Source organism: Artemia sp. Qi Xiang Cuo, chromosome 17 (genome assembly GCF_049724085.1).
Source record: "Artemia sp. Qi Xiang Cuo chromosome 17, ASM4972408v1, whole genome shotgun sequence".
Classification (NCBI taxonomy): Eukaryota; Metazoa; Arthropoda; class Branchiopoda; order Anostraca; family Artemiidae; genus Artemia; species Artemia sp. Qi Xiang Cuo.
Window position 1 is genome coordinate 29,137,283 of NC_142810.1, and position 21,134 is coordinate 29,158,416.

A 21,134-nucleotide genomic window follows, 5' to 3' on the forward strand; every position below is an offset into this window, starting at 1 on the left:
TAACCATATCAAAATAGCGTAAGTGCATCCAAGCTATCAAAAAAAGTAAACAGGTTTTTTTGCGAATGGTATTTTGCGAAGTTTTTCATTTCAGGTCAACTAGAGGAGGTATGGAACTAAATTAAACAGTGCTATTTGAGTCCAGATTTTGAAAAGGGTGTATGTTGTTAAAAATTGCTGAAAATTTTTCTCCAGCATACAAATAGCAGGCCAAACTATAAAGTCTTAAAAACGAAAAGATTTAAAGTATTATTTTCTTTTTCCCTGAAAAGACCATGTCAATATAGAACGAACAGAAATTAATTTTAAGTTGGGCGCAAAACCCCTATGCCTTCCCAAGGCCACAACAAAATTTGCCCTTTACTGAATAAAGACAAATGAATGTGCATTGTCAGTTTAATATACATATACCGATATTTAGTAATCAGTTTAGTAATCATCGTTTTGAGTTTGACTCGGTTAATTATTGTAATTTCTGTTCGTTTTGAGTTTCATTTATTTATCGATGCTGAATTGTGGTAGTTTCACGCTTGGTAGACTATTTGATTTTGTTTTTGCTCATTTTTTGTTTAGTGGATTTCTTTACTTTTCTTTGAAAATCTTATTTTGTGGAAAAAGTTTTTTTAAATTAATACACAAGAAAGATCGGAAGGATTATAGTCGATCAAAGGCAGAAAAACAATCGACGCAGTGCTTTTGTATACCCCATGTTGAATTGCTTGCATAAATCCACTCTATCCGACCCGTTTCGTGTCATGTATCCACTTTGCATGCCATAGTAGGTCAATGCTATCGATCTTGTCTTCGAAGGTGATGGTCGGGATGGGTTTGTACACAAGACTGTTCTCCTGTAGGCTTTTGTTGTAGAAGAAGAAAGGCACTTGTCCAACCTGCTGGAGTACTTCAAGGTTTACAACTGCTCTTGGGATTATGATAGGGAATTTGGGTAGCCTTGGTGTGGCAGCAGCTAGCATGCCCATCCCATGGAAAGTACCTTTTCCGTCAATAGTGCAAATGTTTATGGTCAACATTGTCGCCAATGAACTGGATGAAAGTTTTAGAAGTCATTCCTGGAAATTCTGTACCATGAGTTATTGTGACAGAACGCTCGATTCGAAGCACTTCATAGTAAGAAGTAGAAAAACCAAGCCTATTCAGCCGGTCGATGAGAAAACGTGAACCAGATTGCTGGTGTAGCTGGACTCCAAGATATACTTGTAAAGGAGCGAGCAAAAATTGGGGTGGCAAACCTGCATTATTGCTTGACCGATTGAATCTGCCAGTAGGTAGTGAATCTCCAGCAAACAGGAAAAGAGAAGCACCAGGGAATAGATATTAAACTCTCGTCAAAACGGTGTTAGAGGAGTTTAAAACCGAGTTGATAGACCTTTGTCTCCTCTCCAAATTCTCTAGAGCCGTCTGACTATCTTTTCCCTTTAGAGGATATCTTGATTTCCCTCTCTTTTTCCCTAGTATCTGAAAAATGTGGGGAAAGGCTAATGATAGAGCAATCAAAGTAACATGTTTAGTCTTCTCGCACTGGAAAACCCCAGAAAACGAGTCTTGCAGACTGCTGTACAGGATCTTTATTTACCCCTCTTTTCTAACTGTAGGTGGAGAAACGGTGGAACGACTTATTAAACAGCAATAAAAAAACGCAGATTCGATCTTTTTGGACCCAAGAGCATCAGGATTGCCATTCTCAGCATCAAAAACTTCTGGTCGTATATTTTCGAGTTTCCCTCTAAATTTTCCCCTTTCCCCCGTTTTTCACCCTGTTCCGCCAAAGGGATTCTTGGGGACTTTTGGTATGTTGTACAGATTTTTTTTTCTACAAAATGTTGTAAAATTTATTTATATTGCAATTTTGTCTCAAACCGTCGATTTTTTCCGAAGATTTCCTGGACTATAGTTTTTTTTTTTATTCTTTGAGGTAACGTATGCTTGTAGTTGTAAAAAGTATAGTTCTTTATAACTAAATCCTTGTGGCTGTAAATAGAGCTGGGAGTAAAGTGTGATTTATTGTTGTTTATGCGCCAGGAACTATTCTTTGAAGATATAATAGAAAATTGGTTTATTAGATTTATTATTTTTTATGAAATTCTGTGTAGTTATTGATTGGCTCCGAATTCTCCTCAATCGACACTGCAAATGCATCAAAATAAAATGTTATGTCACATTAATCATTGAACATTTTTGCAAGTTATTAATGTGGTTATTCTATAGCAGAACATTTAAATTTGCCCTTCTGTGTTGCTGGGATAAACAACCCAGAAATACCTTTTTCTCTGATTCACATTATCTAAAATACCTTTTTTGCAGAACTCTTGTCTCATCCACATTTGTTCATATTCATTATTGTACTAAAACTTAATGTGCTCAAAGCGAAGCAGTACATTTGCCAAACAAGCAGCTATCCATTTTCTGGGAATGTCCCAAAAAACTACTCATTTCATATAAAAATTGGACATAAATTTACAAGAAAAGGAAAGAAGGATAAAATCCAATAGAGGAAGAAGAAGAATTATTTTTTGCGACTAAGATTGTGTTTACCATTTTTTTTTTCGCTGCTAGGGTACGGCACTTGACTTGACTACACCAAAGTCAGCTATAGTTCACTGGTTACTTAGAGCTCTTATATTCCTTTCAAAAAATTTGGATAAAATGGAGACAAAACTTTATCTAAACATTTGATGATGTGTGTGTGTAAGTTTTTGAGCGCTTGTTAGTTTTAATGTGCATGTGTAAGTTTTTTTTTTGTGTGTGTGTGTGTGTGTGTGTGTGTGTTAGTTTTTTTGTGTGTGTGTGTTTTTTTGTGTGTGTGTATTTTTTTTTGCGTATGTGTAATTTTTTTTGCGTGTGTGTTATTTTTTTTTTGAATGTATGTTTTTTTGTGCATGTAAGTTTTTGCGTGTGGGTGTAAGTTTTTGTGTGTGTGTGTAAGTTTTGTGTGTCTTAGGTTTTGTGTGTGGGTGTAAGTTTTTGTTTGTGTTTTTATGTTTGTGTGTGTTTGTGTGTGTGTGTGTAAGTTTTTGTGTTTGTGTGTGTTAGTTTGTGTGTGTGTGTGTGTGTGTGTTTGTTTGTTAGTTTTTTTGTGTGTTATTTTTTGATAGTGTGTTGGTGTTTTCGTGCGTGTGTGTATCAGTTTTTTGTGTGAGTGTGTGCTTTTATGTTTTTTTGTGTGTGTGTGTGTGAATTTTTGTTGTGTTCATGTGTAAGTTTGTGTGTGTGTGTGTGTGTGTAAGTTTTCGTGTGTGTGTGTGTGTTAGTTTTGTGTGTGTGTGTGTGTGTAAGTTTTTGTGTGCATGTAATTTTTTGTGTTCTTGTATGTTTTCGTGTTCTTATGTAAGTTTTTGTGTGTGTGTGTGTGTGTATGTTTTTTTGTGTTAGTAATTTTTGGTGTGTGTGCGTGTGTAATTTTTTTTTTTTGTGTTTTAGTTTTTGTGTGTCTAAGCTATTGCGTGTGGATTTAAGTTTTTTTTGTGTGTGTGTAAGTGTGTATGTGTGTTTGTGTGCTTAAGTTTTTGTGTGTTTAAGTTTTTTGTGTGTGTGTGTGTAAGTTTGTGTGTGTGTGTGTGTGTGTGTGTGTGTATTAGTGTTGTCTATTCTTATTTTTCGTTTTTTTTTATTTGTTAGTGGTTTGTGTGTTGTTTAAGTTTTGTGTGTGTGTGTGTGTGTGTGTTATTTTTTTCTCGTGTGTGTTTGAGTTTTTTTTGTTTTAATGTGTTTGTTTGTGTGTATGTGTGTGTGTGTGTAATTTTTTGCGTGTGTGTGTAAGTTTTCGTGTGTGCTTGAGTTTTGGTGTGTTTGTTTGTAAGTTTTTTGTTTGTGTGTTAGTGTTTAAGTTTTTTTATTAGTTTTTTTGTTTTTGGGCATGTTTTTGTTCTTGTTATAAATTAAGTTTTTGTGTGTGTGTGTGTGTGTGTGTGTGTAAGTTTGTGTGTGTGTGTTAGTTTGTGTGTGTGTGTGTGTGTGTGTGTGTGTAATTTTTTGCGTGTGTGTGTTAGATTTAGTGTGTGTGTGTGTTTTATTTTTAGTGTTCTTGTGTTAGTTTTTGTGTGTGTTATTTTTGGAGTGTGTGTGTTAGTTTTAGTGTGTGTGTATGTGTAAGTTTTGTGTGTGTGTGTGTGTGTGTGTAAGTTTTTGTGAGTGTGTGTGTGAGTTTTTGTTTTAATGTTTAATTTTTTTTGTATGTTTGTGTGTTTGTGTGTAAGTTTTTGTGTGTGTGTTAGTTTTGGCGTGTGTGTGTAAGTTTTGTGTGTGTGTGTGTGTGTGTAAGTTTTTGTGTGAATTTTAGTGTGTGTCTGAATTTTATTTTTAGTGTGCTTGTGTAAGTTTTTTTTGTTTTTGTGTGTGTTTTTTAGTTTGTGTGTGTTTGTGTAAGTTTTTGCGTGTGTGTGTTAGTTTTTGCGTGTGTGTGTTATTTTTCTTTAGTGTGTGTGTGTGTGTAAGTTTTTGTGTGTGTGTGTGTTAGTTTTTGTGTGTGTGTGTTATTTTGTGTGTGTGTGTAAGTTTTTGTGTGCATGTTAGTTTTTGTTTGCTTGTTAGTTTTTGAGTGTTTGTATAAGTTTTTGTGTGTGTTTGTGTAAGTTTTTGTGTGTGTAATATTTTTTGTGTGGTTGTAAGTTTTTTGTGTAATTGTGTAAGTTTTTGTGTGTGTGTGTGTGTAAGTTTTTGTGTGTTTGTAATTTTTTTTGTTTGTTTGTAAGTTTTTGTGTGTGTGTGTGTGTGTGTAATTTTTTTTGTGTGTTTGTAAGTTTTTGTGTGAATGTAAGTTTTTGTGTGCATGTAAGTTTTTGAGTGTGGGTGTAAGTTTTTGTGTGTGAGTGTTAGTTTTTGTGTGTCTAAGCTTTTGTGTGTGGTTGTTAGTTTTGTGTGTGTGTGTAAGTTTGTGTGTGTTTGTGTGTGCGTGTGTAAGTTTTTGTTTGTGTTAGTTTTGTGTGTGTGTGTGTGTGTGTAAGTTTGTGTGTGTGTGTGTATTTTTTTTTTTTTTTGTGCATGTAATTTTTGGATTGTTTGTGTATGTTTGTGTGTGTGTGTGTTTGTGTAAGTTTTTGTGTGTCTAAGCTTTTGTGTGTGTAAGTTTTGTCGTGTGTGTGTGTAAGTTTTCGTGTGTGTGTGTGTAAGTTTTTGTGTGAGTGTAAGTTTTTGTGTGAGTGTCTAAGTTTTTGTGTGTGTGTGTGTGTTTGTTTATTTTTTTTTTTTTTTTTGTTTTGGTGTTTTGTTTTGTGTGTGTAAGTTTTTGTGTGTGTGTGTGTAAGTTTTTTTGTGTGTGTGTTATTTTTTGTGCGTGTTTGTAAGTTTTTGTGTGCATGTTATTTTTTTTGTGCTTGTAAGTTTTTTAGTGTGTGTGTTAGTTTTTGTGTGTGAGTGTTAGTTTTTGTGTGTCTAAGCCTTTGTGTGTGTGTGTGTAAGTTTTTGTGTGTATAAGCTATTGTGTTTGGTCGTTCTTTTTTTGTGTGTGTGATTTTAAGTTGTTGTGTGTGTGTAAGTTTTTTTGACATTTGAATTTTTCTTTTTACTTGTATGTATTTATATTTTTTGGATTTTTTTTTGTTCTTTTGTAAGTTTTTGTGTGTGTAATTTTTGGCTTGTGTGTGTAAGTTTGTGTGTGTGTGTGTGTGTGTAAGTTTTTGTGTGTGTGTGTGTGTGTGTGTGTGTGTAAGATTTTGTTTTTGTGTTTTTGCGTGTGTGTGTAAGTTTTAGTGTGTGTGTGTGTGTGTGTGTAAGTTTTTGTGCATGTGTGTGTGAGTTTTTTTGTGTTCTTGTGTTAGTTTGTGTGTATGTGTGTGTGTTTATGTGTTTGTGTGTGTGTGTATGTGTTTGCTTGTGTTAGTGTTTTGTCGTGTGTGTGTGTGTGTGTTTTTTAGTTTTGTGTGTGTGTGTATTTTTTTTTTTGATTTTATTATTGTTTGTGATTGTTATTTTTCTTGTTATTGTGTGAGTTTTTGTGTGTGTGTGTGTGTATGTGTGTGTGTAAGTTTTTGTGTGTGTGTAAGTTTGTGTGTGTGTGTGAGTGTGTGTTTTGGCGTGTGTTTGTAAGTGTTCGTTTGTGTGTGTGTTAGTTTTAGTGTGAATGTGTTAGTTTTTGTGTGTGTTAGTTTTGGCGTGTGTGTGTAAGTTTTAGTGTGTGTGTGTGTTTGTAAGTTTTGTGAGTGTGTGTGTGTGTGTGTGTGTAAGTTTTTGTGCGTGTGTGTGTGAGTTTTTTGTGTTCATGTGTAAGTTTTTGTGTGTGTGTGTGTAAGTTTTTGTGTGTGTGTTAGTTTTGGTGTGTGTGTGTGTGTTTTTGTGTGTTTGTGTGTATTAGTTTTGTGTGAGTGTGTGTGTGTGTGTGTTATTGTTTTTGTGCTTGTTATGTTTTGTCTGCTTGTTATTTTTATTGTGGTTTTGTAAGTTTTTGTGTGTGTGTGTGTGTAAGTTTTTGTTTGTTTAAGTTTTTTAGTGTGTGTGTTAGTTTTCGTGTGTGTGTGTGTGTGTGTTAGTTGTGTGTGTGTGTGTTTGTTTGCATGTTTTTGTGCGTGTGTTTGTTAGTTTTTTTGTGTTCTTTTGTTAGTTTGTGTGTGTGTGTGTGTGTGTGTATGATTGTTTGTGTGTTTATTTTTTGGCGTGTGTGATTGTGTTTGTGTTTGTGTTTGTTTGTGTATTTGTGTGTGTGTGTGTGTGTGATGTAAGTTTTTGTGTGCATTTTATTGTTTGTTTGCGTTTAATTTTTAGTGTGTGTAAGTTTTTGCTTTTGTGTGTAAGTGTTCGTGTGTGTGTGTGTGTAAGATTTGTTTATGTGTGTGTGTGTGTGTGTGTGTGTTTGTGTTTTTTTTGTTGTGTGTGTGTGTTTTTTTGTTTTCATTTTTTAGTTTGTGTTGGGGTTTTTGGTGGTTATTTTTGTGTGTGAGTTAGAGGTGGGGTTGTGTTTTGTTTGTGCGTGTGTGTGTGTGTGTGTGTGTAAGTTTTGTGTGTGTGTGTGTGTGTGTGTAATTTTTTTTGTGCTTTTTATTTTTTTTGTTACTCTATTTTTTAATGTGCATGTGTAATTTTTTGTGTGTGTGTGTGTTTTTTAGTTTTTGCATGTGTGTGTTAGTTTTAATGTGTGTGTCAGTTTTCGTGTGTGTGTGTGAGTTTTTGTGTGTGTGTGTTAGTTTTTGTGTGTGTGTGTAACTTTTTGTGTGCATGTATGGTGAGCGGGGGAGTACCTTTGGGGCCCAGGGAGGGCGTTTGGGGATCCGGGGGCCCTTGAGGATTGAGTGGTCTTTTGGGAGCCCGGGGGACCTTTGTGGACCGGTGGAGGGCCCTTGGAGCCCGGTGGTCTTTTGGGAGCCCTGTGGGCCTTTGGAGGTCCGGGGGGGGGCAGTTGGGGGCCTGGGGGACATTTGGGGACCGGTGGAGGGCCTTGGGGACCCCGTGGGGCGTTGGGGAGCTGGAGGGGGCTTGGGGGGGCCGGGGGATGGCCTTTGTGGCACAGGGCGGGCTTTTGGGGGGCTGGTGGACCTTTGGGGACCGGGGAGAGCCTTTGGGACTCGGGTATGGCCTTTTTGGGGTCTGGGGGCCCTTTGGGACCCCGTTGGTCCTTTGGGAGCTCGATGGGCCTTTGGGGGGCCCGGGGTGGTCTTTGGAGGTCTGGGGAGGGCGTTTGGGGGGTCGGGGGGCCCTTTGGGAGCTTGGGGACCTTTGAGTACCGGGGGCTTCCTTCGGGGTTGGAGTAGAGGGATTGGAACCCTTGGGGGTTGGGGTAGAGGACCTCGCAACTCTGTTCAAATGGAAATTGTGTATTATAACGACCAAACTCAAAACCTCTTCCAAAATATCTTCAAAAATCATCTTTTAAATTGTCTCTAGCTGTTTCGCCGAAATAATTCCATAACCTGTCTAAAACAGTTTCGCCCAAATGATCCCTAAACGGAATTTTAGCGTGTTCCTTTTGTTTGGCATCCCTGCGCTGGCTTATTTCAATTATTTGGAAACCTTTTCGCGCGCTAAGATCAAAACATCTGCCTCGGAAACGGTTCTCTTGTTAGAAGTCCAAATTAATTCCCCTTTCGTGTCAAATCAATTCTCTATAGAACAACAAATTAATTCCCCTTCCATGTCAATCAATCAATCATGGCATCATCTGTCATGCGTGATATAACTGTTTCTCGGGAACATTTCTGTTCGACATCCAAAGACATTAATAAACTTCGTGCCGGAGACAATTTGATTAATGACTGATAGCACATGTGTTTCCCGGGAACTCGTAACATTTGGCTCGGAAACAATAACAAATACTATTTCTGGATCATAACATCTGCCTCAAACAGGAAGGAAGTGTCATTAACTTTGCTTCGAACGACAACAACATCTGGCTCAAATAACAACAACAGATTCTATTTTTGGATCATAACATCCGCCTCGAACAGTAAGGAAGTGTCATTAACTGTTTCTCGGAACCTCATAACATCTGGCTCGAATAACAACAACAAATACTATTTCCGGATCATAACATCTGCCTCGAACAGGAAGGAAGTGTCATTAACTTTGCCTCGAACGACAACAACATTGATCCCATTAACCACGTGTTCTCTCTAATTACTCTGTTCAAAACAACATTGACCTTGACATTTGGCTTGGAAACAATAAGAACATTGGCCTTCGCTGAGAGCGTGCCAAAAACACACCTGGAGAAAGAGGTCATTGACCCTGTCCTCATTAAACTATGTAAAAAAGTTGTAGGTGGCAGCAGGGGTGGGCAACAGGACTCAATAAGGCATCTCTACTATACCCCCCGCCTCCTAGAGCCCGGGGAAGGGTTATAACTTATACCCTGGAGACATATACAATTTTTATAGAAGTGGTCGCATAAACCTCGGATGCGACTCAAATGATTAGTAATTGAAAATTATAATTCCCTTTTTAAGATTCAAAAGTGATCCGATTGCAACAAGCCCCCCCCCCGCCCACCCGCTTTTCCCCAAATGCGTCCGATTGACTTTTTTTGCATACCCATTTGGTTAACAATAGACCAGTCGTATCACTGTAGGTTTGACACAGTAGGTTTTAGAATTTTACAGTGAAAGAAGGGGGCAAAACCCAAACTCTTGTTTGCAGTGATTTTTGCTCGTTTCAAGCTTGATTTGCATATTCAATTTAATTTTCACTTGTTCTAAGAATTATTTACTGGTTTGTACTGGTATCTATTATATGTTTTTGTGCTATGATAATTTATTTAGTAAATGTCTACGTTGGGTTTCAATACTTCTTTGATAGTAATTCCTTGTAACCTATTCATTTATATTAGTACTTGTATGTTTTTTTTTATGTGGTTGTTTATTTAATATCTGTTCGTTTTTGGTTTCATTTATTCTTTTATAGTAGTTTCTTGTCATTTCTAGTCTGAATTTTAAAATGTATTTGTATCTGCTTATCTTAAGTTTAATATGGCCCTTACTTTTATTTTAAAAAATTCTTTTTCGGAAAGTTTTCTTAAATTAATCTCCCACCCTTTCCCATAAAATTCCAATGCTAAAAAAAAAGAAGTTTGAAAAAAAAAATAATTAACTTTTCCATAGTTTTAGGTAACATACCAAAAGTTATCCGTCTCATGATATTTCTACAATTCAGAAAAAAAACGAACTGCCTCCCCTCGAAAACCAGAAATCTCAGCTAGCAACCTAAAGATTTAGGGAATTTTATATTTCTTTTTTTTTGGAATTATTTAAGTTACAAAAACATTTTTTCCGGAGTAATCAGTTACTAAAATTGGTCAAAAAATAGTAAGGAGAATCTCATTCAAACAAATAGGATTCTTCACCACTTAAGTCAAAATTTAAAGTCGAATTACAATCCTTAAAAGTTTGAACAGATTCTGATTCCTACAGGAAAAAAAAAGTAAAAATATTTATGCTGATTGAAGATATAACATTTTTAGCCACTCCTTTCTCCCCATATAAAATGTAAATCCTCCTACCCCTCTTTCTTTTCGTCTCTTACACTACCTGAAAGTTCCAACAACATCCCTCTAGCCATTCCCTAAACACTACAGATATGACATTTTAGAATCCTCAATGGACACAATATCGTTTTGATTTAGTTCTACTCTCTCCCCCAAGTCATAGTCCAACGTCCACTATGCCAGCCAGAATTTTCTGAAATTTTCAGCTTAATATTCTTAGTCATTCCCAAGAAAAGATAGATACATCATTTTGATAACCTGGAAATAAGTAGTGTTTTTCGATTATCTAACTATTTGAAACTGCTTAGATTATAAGTCTCATAGGAAATTTTGATTCAATAAGGTTTAGGTTGGCCATGGATCAAAATTGCTCAGCTCTTTTGCCCTCCTTCCAAAACAGAATTCAAAGTCCCCTTGCTCCATCCTTCTCTTTGTTTCCCCAACAGTACATGGAAGTTTCAATTACATCCTCTAATCTTTCCAAAATATTGCTGATGTGATACGTTGATAACCTGAAATGCATATAGTGCCTTTGGATTTATTTCTACCATGTATCCCAAGGCATAGTTCAATGTCCACTAATCTCCCCTAACCCTTTCTGAAGGTTTCAGTTGATACCCTAAGCCGTTCTTAAGGTATTGCACATGTCACTTTGATAACCTGGCAATAGATTGTGTCCTTTGATTTACCTCACTTCTTAGCTATGCATAGATTAAGAGTCCCATATGATCTAATAGTGCATAAAATTTCAGTGGCTAATAGATAATAAAAAACTGTCGAGTCCTCTACCCTCCCACTAACACACAATTTTAAGTCCCCTTTATTCAACCTCCCTTTCCCTTCCCCGATATTAAGTGAAAGCGTCAATTACATCCTAATCTTCCAAAATATTGCTGATGTGATACATTGATAACCTGAGATGCAAATAGTGCTTGTTCAATCAACTTTCTACCATCCTAACTCAAGCATACTTCAATGAACCCCTTGACCTCCTTAATACTCCCTGAAAGTTTTAGCTTGATACCCCATGCCAGTGCTTAGAGATATGCACATGTCACTTTGATGAATCTGGCAATAGATTATGTCCTTTGCAATTACCTGGGACATCTTGCCAAAGCGAATGATCTCTAAGAACAATTAGATGATTGGACAACCAAAACCAAATTTAAATGTCTTTTCTGCTATAATGTATCAGTGAGCAATGGAAAGTTTACAAAATTTAGGATCTTTGTCCTTGGGGTCGTGGGGGGGGGGAGAGTGATCCAAACCTTAGAGAAATACTTATTAGAATTTTTAACGTTTTGGAGCAAAATTACAATATCAAAATTTTGATTCAATATCATTATTTGGCAGTTATTAGGACAGGGGAGTAGGCAAGGGTGGGGGAAGAAGGCAGGTTAACCTCCACTCAATTTAGCTCCTGAAAAGTGCATCAGAGCCTAGAACTTTCAATCACAGGAGCCCCCTCCCAAGTTTCTAAAATCACCCCATAAGCACAAAGCAGCCAGTGGATATTTTTTAAGTCCATTCTAGCTATTTGTTGGGCCTTGTTATGGGGAAACAACATTTTTTTTCTATAATTTCTTCTACATTCCAGCCCCCTTTGCCCAAACACTTAATGACATAATATTCGAGCTAATCAGAAATTTGTTTGGCCCTCATTCAGAGCATTTTCAAGCCCCCACCCCACTACAAAACATCTTATACTTTTGCCCCAGAGAATGATCCCTGAAAGGTTAAAGCCAATCCGTATCTAGTATCAAATATGATCCCATTCTTGCGTTATAAAACCTGTGTGTATAAAACTGGCAGTTAACAATTTTTTTTTTTCAATTATAGAACCCATGCTCCCAGGGGCTTTGGGTGTTATGCCATTCTTGAAGCCATATCTATTTGAGCTTTTGATCATTTTGAATAAAATAACTATCTCGAAAATTTGACAAGATGCCTTGACGGCTACAAGAGGGGGGGGGGTCTAAAATAAGCACAGGAGGGAAGGGGTATGGTCAATTACTCTCAACTCTTAAAAGCGCACTATAACCTTTGATTCCATTCAAATGAAGCCTTCCAAAGTTTCTACAACCACCCCTTCAATACAAAGTGGCCATATAAAAAACAAACTATAAATTGCCGGCATATAGGCCTACCTCCTTACATAGGCAGTGCTACCTCTGATGAGAAGCAAATTTGGTTTCAAATTCCATTTTTTCCTCAATATCTCAACATTTTTACAGCTTTTTAGACCTGGTACCACCACCCTGTTTTTCAAGGGTTTTACTGTTCCCTCCATCAATTTCTGGTTTTTTGTCTACTTTACACCCTACCCCTCCCCAAAAATACTAATGTATAAATATATACATCCCAATCCATTGTAAAATGATTGGATCCAAAGATTTGGTAGCACTTGTTTAAGTTTTTAGACAGTATTTATTACAATTGATATACATAAAAAAATTATTTGTACGAGTATATTACTTCAAAGATATAAGAATATAATTAGAAAACATACCTTTCCTGCATTAAGAAGATCACGAATTTCCAATAAAAATTGTCCTTGTGTTTTTTGTTCAAGTGGAATAAAATTCTCTTCATATTCACTTAGTTTCTGTTCACTCTCTGAATCAGGCCTATTATCAATTTCGTAAAACTTTGAAGGTGCAAGAGAACCAAATGTGTCAGCATCATTGAGGTCATCACTAAGAATGTCGCTAAAACTATGGCCTGATAAAGTTTTAGCTGTAGAATTCTCAGAAGCTAGAGCTCTGAAGGTCCCATAAATAATATCTACCTTTTGTTTTCCATCCAACCTGATACAATGAATCTGAAAAAACACAAATATACCATGCTATACTTCAAATTAGGATTTATTCAGTGGGTTAAATTTGGGACGGGGGAAGGCAGGGGGAGGGTCTGTCCCCTTAGATTATTTGCCCTCCCTCTCCTTATATTTTAAAAATACCTTTTTTGAGATACGTTCATTTAAAAATTTGGCATTATGAGCTAATTGTTGACGAGAACTAAGCACAAAAAACAATGTCAAATCCATAAAATTATCAAACTTATGCATATAGCCTAGTGCAGGAGCTGGCAACATATGGATTGCAAGCTGCATGTGTTTTTTTTTACTAGTAAAATGCAACTCTTGATAAACTCTTCGTTATTCTGATTGTGCATGTTCTCCAATCAAAACACGCTGCCAAAAAAAAAAAAAAAATCATAATCTTTTGCTTACAATCCTATCAGAACGAATAATTGAAAATTGGAGGTGCTCTACACAGTTCATATTTACATTTCCTCCCCCAATGTATTTTTAAGTTTTGTTATTATTTATTTCCAAGAAAATCTGGTGTCCGATCTGTGACCAGTAGGCCTGATACTAAACATGTTTGATTGAGAAATGAAGTGGGACTGTCAGGTGTCGCATTTTTGCTTCTGCAGTAAGAAATTTTATTTACTAGTAATGTTATTGACTGCTAACTATTTGGTGTTAGGTTGAAAATAAATGGATTTGGGTTTAATATTTGCTTCTTTTTTTTACAAAGGGTGTTGAACACACATGTTAATGATTTTCATAATTTTTGTTCGCCAGGTCTAGATCAGATTAGGCTGGGAACAGTTAAATTACTGATAATTTATTAGTCTTATCAGATAAGAAAGTTGGGGTTACAAGGGTAAAAAAAACAAATGTTTTTTCGATAACAGTTTAAACCCTAATAGCACTCTTCGTTAGATTTTTACAGTTGTAAAAGGGAATTTGGCTCTTTGAGCTAAAAAGAGTGCTCATCACTGGTCTAAAGCTACATTTGGCTATCTTAGGGGTTAAAATTAGTGGAGGTTGAGAAGAATTTTGACTAAATCAATTTTTCATATTTAAAAGGAAAAGTGAATGCAAAATCTAAGAGTATGTTTGTTTTTTCCAAGGCTATCTGATTTCTGGCCTATACATATTAAGTGTAGTTATTATATCTGAAGCAATTGTTGTTGTCACAGTTGTTTCCCAGTGACATACCTCTAATGGGCCAGATATAGCTATACATGAAAGATAAGTTTTAGAACACACACAGTGAGACAGATAGGATGTTCACAAAAGTATGCTGTGTATTTTTTTTTTTGATTTTTTTAAATTGATGTCATGAAACAAATCAAAACTGAACATGAAAGATAAGGGGAAATTCAAACAATCAGCCTATTTTTGTATATAGCCTAGGGCTACAGCCTGGGTTTACTAGGGGTGTGGGAGGAGGAGCTGAGATATAATTGAAAAGGCAACGATTTTGAAAGAATATTCAATGGAGGAGGAAAATCTGATGGTGTGTTTCTTTAATAAATTTTTAGTCTTCTTGATTAATTTGCTTGCAGAAACATAATCAACACCATAACCTAATATGTTTTTTAATTTTGTTCTAGATAAACTATTTGCTAACCTTGAAAAAGGCATGTCAACCCTATCTGTGGGGGGCAGATATAACCATTGGCCATACAAAACAGTTTGCTGATTTGCTTTTCTTTTTTTTAATTGGCTTTATGAATGATTAATTTAGAAAACTTTCCACAAAAAAGTGTTTCGAAGAAAAGTAAAAAGCTCCATTAAGCCAAGGATGAGCAAAAATAAAAGTAAATAAATGAAACCCAAAACGAAAAGAAATTACAATAAATAGACAAGCCAAACTCAAAACGAGCAAAAATTAACACTAGTAGGGCTGATAAACCCAATACCTTCTAAAGTTCAGAACAAAATTTGCGAAAGAATAAAGTTCAAAAAAAAAAAAAAAAAAAAAAAAAAAAAAAAAAAAAAGCGCTTTTTCTATACCAGAAGGCTTAATTTAAAGATTTTTGGTTTGAAAAGGGTTTCAGTATATAGACAAAATACCTACGAATCTAACTGTTTGGTTAGAAGCTTGAAGTTTATCAGAAAAGGGTACAAAAATCCGATTTTCTTAAATTGGAGCGTTTTCGCCTACCAATTCGACAGACCAAATAAGTTACCTGTTTTCGACATAAGTTGGAACCCTATTCGAAACATGTCAAAATACTTGGGGAATACTTGTGGGCGGATCCTGGTGGATTCGACATGCCTGTTCTTTTTACTTTATTTCATCGTTTCTCTTCAATTTTTTAAAATGAGTAAATGTATAAAATACTATTCAGATAGTGGAAGCAAAAACTATAAAATTGCCTAAGTTTAGGGACGAAATTGGATAATCATATGGAGTTAAATCGTGTGACCTAGGTCTCTATAATATGTTGTTTGATATAATAGTGTAACATAGGTCTCTTTATAAACACTACCTGGATTGGCTCACTTTGTCTCAGCTTTAACGGCCCAGCAAAGATTTCTTTGTTGTTCACAGTTAAAGTGTTGTCAACATTTGGCCATTTCAAAGCTAATCTAACACTTTAATCCACTTTAAAAAATCTTAGTTTTGACTATCCTTGGTCTGAAAAGTCCAGAATTCTTGAAATACGGATGTCCTACTTAATATCATTAAAAGTTTGTGACACCGAGGAGTTTAACATGTTTCATTAGGATTTTGGGTGAGAAAGCAATTTCACGCTAATTAGGGAGGGGTTCAGAGATAATATTTTGTATTTTGCAGATTGGGATCTATTTGAAAGAAAACAGGTAAATTTTTAGTTGGCCAAATAATTTAGCTAGGATGAAAGTGAAAACATTATTTGTTGCCTTTTTTTATGCTCTTTCATAATTCAATAATTGCTTCTGGGGCTAATTGCATCTTGAGCCCTTAAAGGGCTCTGAAGGTATTTTATATGAATTATGAGAGAGAATAAAAAAACATCAAATGATGTTTTCGCTTTCATCCTAGCTAAATTATATGGCCCACTGCAAATTTACCATGAATTTTACAACCACCCTCATCCCCCTAATATGAAAATACATACCCTGGATTGGGATATACCCTGAATTATCGACGGCCAAGTTTCGAATCGCAAAATTCAGCACTATTTTTGTCAACGGTATTTGAAAAACTTGAAACGATAGAAAAACGGTTTATATTTTAATTGCCAAATAAATGAGGTTTGAATTGTTATAAATAAGTATCTTTGGAATATATTATTCTTGAACAACTTGTATATAAACTATTTATATGTTTTTAACCACTTTTCAATAACTTAACTAGTGTTGATAACTTCTTTGTGTGGTTACAGAAATAAAATACCTTTGGGGCCCCTCTAAGGGCTCAAGATGCAACTAGCCCAAGAAGTGATTATTGAATTATGAAAAAGAAAAAAAACATCAAATGATGTTTTCACTTTCATCCTAGCTAAATTATAAGGCCAATCAGAAATTTACCGGAAAACATGTATCAAATTTACTAAGAGAGGGTGTACTTCAAATTTATTCAGTGATAAATGAATTAGGGTATTGTGATCAACTGAGTCAAATGCTTAAAAATATGAACATAGTTCCTCAGATGATGAAAAATCTAGCATCTAGCATAAAATCAATAAAACTACGATAACAAAAAAAACTTTTTTTAATGTTTTTGTTATGTGAAATATTATTATAAATAATAATCATGAAAATCTCTCGTTGTTGAGAAAGTAACCCTAAATTTTACAACTATTTTTTTGTCAGAGGACCCTTGAATTTTAACATCAATTGTTTCTCATATATTTTACATGGTCAGTGAAGTTTCGACAGAGTCACCTATATTTTCACAGGGCCTGTTGCTGTCTGTCGAAAATTTCGATAAGGTTACTAATAGATATTTCAAAAGAAATGAATCTCATAATAGTAGCCAATACCTACATTTGAATTCAGCTGAAGGAACATTTTTAGTCGGTCTGGTATTCCACTAAATCAGACAAGAATCTTCGACACTTGGAACATAGTTTCGTCAATATAATATTAGCTGCCATTTTAACTTAATTTTAGCAAGAAAAAGCCAATATGGTTACATTTTAGAGAAGATCAGATGCATCTTGATGCATTGGTGCTGATTCAAAATTTTTTTTTTGCCAAAAAATAGCCAAGTAATGACAGTACCCCAGGGGTAGGATGCATGAAATTAGGTTATATAGATTTTGTTTACTCAGGCAGGAAGGATGGGGTACATAGACAGGGAGTAGGGCTCATGATGAATAAGGAAGCTGCTAAGTCTTGTTCAGGCTGGGAAGGTATTAATAATATCATACTAATTGCTCATTTTATGACTAAAAAGTTCAAGGTATCAGTTAGAGTAGTATACGCCCCTGGAAAACCAACTGACGGAGATACTAGTGACTCAGATGAATTTTACTTACAGTTACAAGAGCAAATAGACAGGGTCCCAGGTAGAAATATGATGTTATTAATGGGAGATTTTAACGCCCAGTTTGGTAGAAATAGGGATAGATGGTATCCCAGCATAGGTAAATTTGGTGTAGGAAAAGAAAATAGTAATGGATACAGACTTTTGCAATTTTGTAGACATAACAATCTAGTTAACCAATACGGTGTTTGGTCATAAAATGGCTCATAAGTTAACATGGTATTCACGTGATGGTAAGACAGCAAACCTTATTGATTATGTTATAGTAAACCGAAGACTGGCAGAATCAATACAAGATACTTATGTATATAGGAGTGCTGTTATTGATGTTAAAAGTGAAGATCACCATCTAGTAGTGTCTAGAGTTAATTTACAGCTGAAATTTCGGGAGGGTAATTACCTTCCAGGAAGCTATGATGTTGGTAGACTCCAGAATGAGAATTTGAGAAAAACTTTCGAGGAGCAGTTGAATACTAAACTGGCGATTTTAAAATTTGATAATGTAGAAGATGGTTGGAATAATTTTATAAAAATAATTTGTGAAGTTGCCGAAGGTGTATTAGGGAAGAAAGCTAGAACTGCAGCTAAGAATATTAGTGAAAGAGCTTTATGTTTAATAGAAAGGAGAAAGGACTTGTACAAGAATTATCTGAGTGATAGATCGTATGAAAACAAAAGAAATGTAAAGAAAGGGGAGAAAGCATTAAAATATGAACTAAGGAGGTGTGAAGTGGAGGCCAGGGATAAAATTGCCGAGTATCTGGAAGATGCAGCTAGACGGCATAATAGTAAAATATTGTACTGGCACGTTAACAAATTGAGAGGGAGTAATCAATCCGGACCTGGATTTCTCTACCTGGAGCAGTCACTTCTCAACGCTTCTGAATGCCGAGGCAGTTGCTCATCCCGACCCTGATCTGATTCAAGCAGCCATGACCACACCCGAGGCTACTTCTGACCTCGTTTCTCAACCATTTACCACATCTGAGATCCAAAATGCTATAAAACGGTTAAACAATACTCGAGCCCCCGGCGTCTGTGGTATTTCTGCAGAACTCCTCAAGTACGGGGGTGCAGCGATGATTCTGTAGCTCCAGCTAATCTTCTCAGCTGTATGGACGATGGAAAGCATACGAAACGACTGGCGTGCTGGCATCATATTGCCGCTCTGAAAACGTAGGGGTAACCGTCAAATCCGCTCCAACTCTCATGGGACCACGCTTCTCTCCGTTCCTGGTAAACTCTTCGCCATGCCGCTCTTGAACATGTGTTTCACCTTTTTGCGAAGAAATAGAAGATTCCAGCAAGCTGGGTTCATTCCCGGCAGGTCGACGAAGGAGCAAATGTTTACTATGCGCCAGTTGATCGAGAAGAGTCAAGTTAAGGAAGTCAATCAATGCGGATTTGGCCCAGTTAAACATAGATATGGGGTCGCAATTAGCGATAAGTAAAAAACTAAAGGGAGATAGAGTTGCAGGAAAAAATATAGAGGAAAATGAAAAAGTTTTTGATACCTTGGATGTGAAGGAAGATTTGTTTTGTGAGGAGGAATTAGCGACAGTATTAAAAGGATTAAAGAATAATAATGCTCCAGGTGCTGATAGTGTGGTAATTAAGTTTCTTAAATATGGTGGTTCTAAGGTCAGAAATTAGTTATTGAAGGTTATGAATAAGATTTTTGATAAAGAGGAAGTGCCTAACGATTTTAGTAAAACCTTAATTAAACCACTTTATGAGAAAGGTGATAAAAATGAGTGTGGTAATTATCAAGACATTAGTCTGGTCTCTGTAGGTAGTAAATTACTTAGTAATATGATACTTTTTAGACTGAGAGATGCCGTAGACGAAGTTTTAAGAGAAAAGCAGTGCGGTTTTATAAAAGGTAGAGGATGTATCGACCAAATTTTCACTCTTAGGCTAATAATTGAGAAGTGCCTGAGTTTTCAAACACATTTGGTCCTCAGTTTTGTAGATTATGAGCAAGCGTTCGATTCTGTTGATAGAAGAGCTTTAGCAAATGTAATATCCTTGTATGGTTTACCAGACAAATACATTAAAGTCATTAGTGCTATGTACGAGAATAACACTGCTGCGGTTAAGGTAGGAAATGAGGTCAGCAGCTGGTTTTGCATTAAATCAGGAGTTAAGCAAGGTTGTGTTCTATCCCCCTTTATATGGATTATTTTGATGGACTTTGTTTTAAGGAGCACAGGAAAGGCAATGGGAGACCACGGAATCAAATGGGGAGGAAAAAGGCTCCCGGACTTGGATTATGCTGATGATTTAAGCATCCTAGATGAGACTGAGAGCAAAGTGAATGAACTTATAGAAGTTCTTCAAATTCAGGGGACTAAAAAATTTTTGAAAGTTAGTAATAGGAAGACTAAGTCATAAAGGCTAGGAGTAAGTGATGATTAGAAGGTGAAGTTAGATAACGAGAAGATTGGTCAGGTGGGCAGATTCACTTACCTTGGTTGCATTATTAGCAAACATGGTGGGAGCAGTGAAGATGTTAAAAATAGAATAGCCAAGGCTCAGGGTGTTTTTTTTTTTCACAGTTAAAAAAAAGTCTGGAAGAATAGGAAGATAAGTCTGCAAACCAAGATTACAATATTAAAAGCTACAGTGATGACAGTGTTCAAATATGGCTCTGAAGCATGGACGCTACGAAAAGCGGATGAAGATTTGCTAGATGTTTTCCAGAGAAATTGCTTAAGGATTTTTCTGGGTACCCGGCTGACTGACCGTATTTCAAACAATAGGCTATACGAAAAATGTGGTTCAATACCGCTCTCTAGGGATATAATGAAAGAAAGGTTGAGGTGGCTAGGGCACGTTATGCGGATGAAGGATGACAGATTGCCGAAGATTGTTCTTTTCGGCCAACCATCTAAGGCTAAACGGAAAGCAGGTCGTCCCCGTCTGGGATGGGAGGACTTCATAAAGAAAGATTTAAAGTAAAAGGGAACTTCGTGGGCGGGTGTATAAAAGGAGGCTTAGAACAGATTGGGGTGGAGGAGCAGCGTGCATAGCTGTGTTGGCCTCAGGCGGCTTGGTGCTGCGGTGAGTTGTTATTAGTAGTAGTAGTAGTAATGACAGTTTGAACATTACATATCTAAAAAATTGTCGGGAGCTCTTTTTGTGTCGAAAAAAGGAAACCGATTGAATTGAATATTCTTTTCGTTTCTGTATGTATTGGATAGTGTCCACGTTTCGCATTGTCAAAATATAACGAACGCTTCAAGGGATGGTTCTCCAAGTCACCACTAAGCAGAGTTATCCTGTTTTGAAGGAAAATTTCGACAGTGGTTCCAAAATTGTAAAGGCATCGGTGCCTTTACCCTATTTTTTTTTCAGTAAGCAGCAAATTGTGTTCTGGTTTTGAGAAGTTGCTCGTTTTGAGTTTGACTTGGCTATATTGTCCCTAATTAAAAAAAAAACGTCTCCACAAAATAAGTTTTTCAAAGAAAAGTAAAGAACTCCATTTAACAAAAATGAGCAAAAATAATATCAAATAATTTACCAAGCGTGAAACTACCACAAATCAGCATCGATAAATAAATGAAACCCAACACGAATAGAAATTAAAATAAATAGCCGAGTCAAAATTAAAAAGCGCAGAAATTAACATAAGTTGGGCTCAAAACCCCTCTGCCTTCCCAAGGCCAGAACATAGTTTTCACTTTACTGAAAAAAAAATTTTTTTTTACTTTTACAACTTTAATAAATCAAATAATATTAACATTTTGATTACTAAATATCAGTATATGTATATTAAACTGACAATGCACATTCATTTGTATTTTCTACAGTAAAGTGCAAATTATGTTCTGGCCTTGGGAAGGCATAAGGGTTTTGAGCCCAACTTATGTTAATTTCTGCTCGTTTTGAGTTTGACTCGGTTATTTATTGCAATTTCTGTTCGTTTTGAGTTTCAT

The 21,134-nt window shown here is 36.0% G+C and overlaps 1 protein-coding gene across 1 annotated transcript in view; it reads right to left on the minus strand.

Moving 5' to 3' along the window:
• Positions 1–1,335: 1,335 nt before the first annotated feature.
• LOC148942079 (uncharacterized) overlaps positions 1,336–21,134 on the minus strand; it is a 64,605-nt gene continuing 44,806 nt past the window's right edge. Inside the window, exons 2-3 of the mRNA XM_089103228.1 lie at positions 12,432–12,743; positions 1,336–1,476 (exon numbers count right to left, since the gene is read on the minus strand). Coding sequence (XP_088959354.1) covers positions 1,336–1,476; positions 12,432–12,743 — 453 coding nt within the window. The remainder of the gene's footprint in view (positions 1,477–12,431; positions 12,744–21,134) is intronic.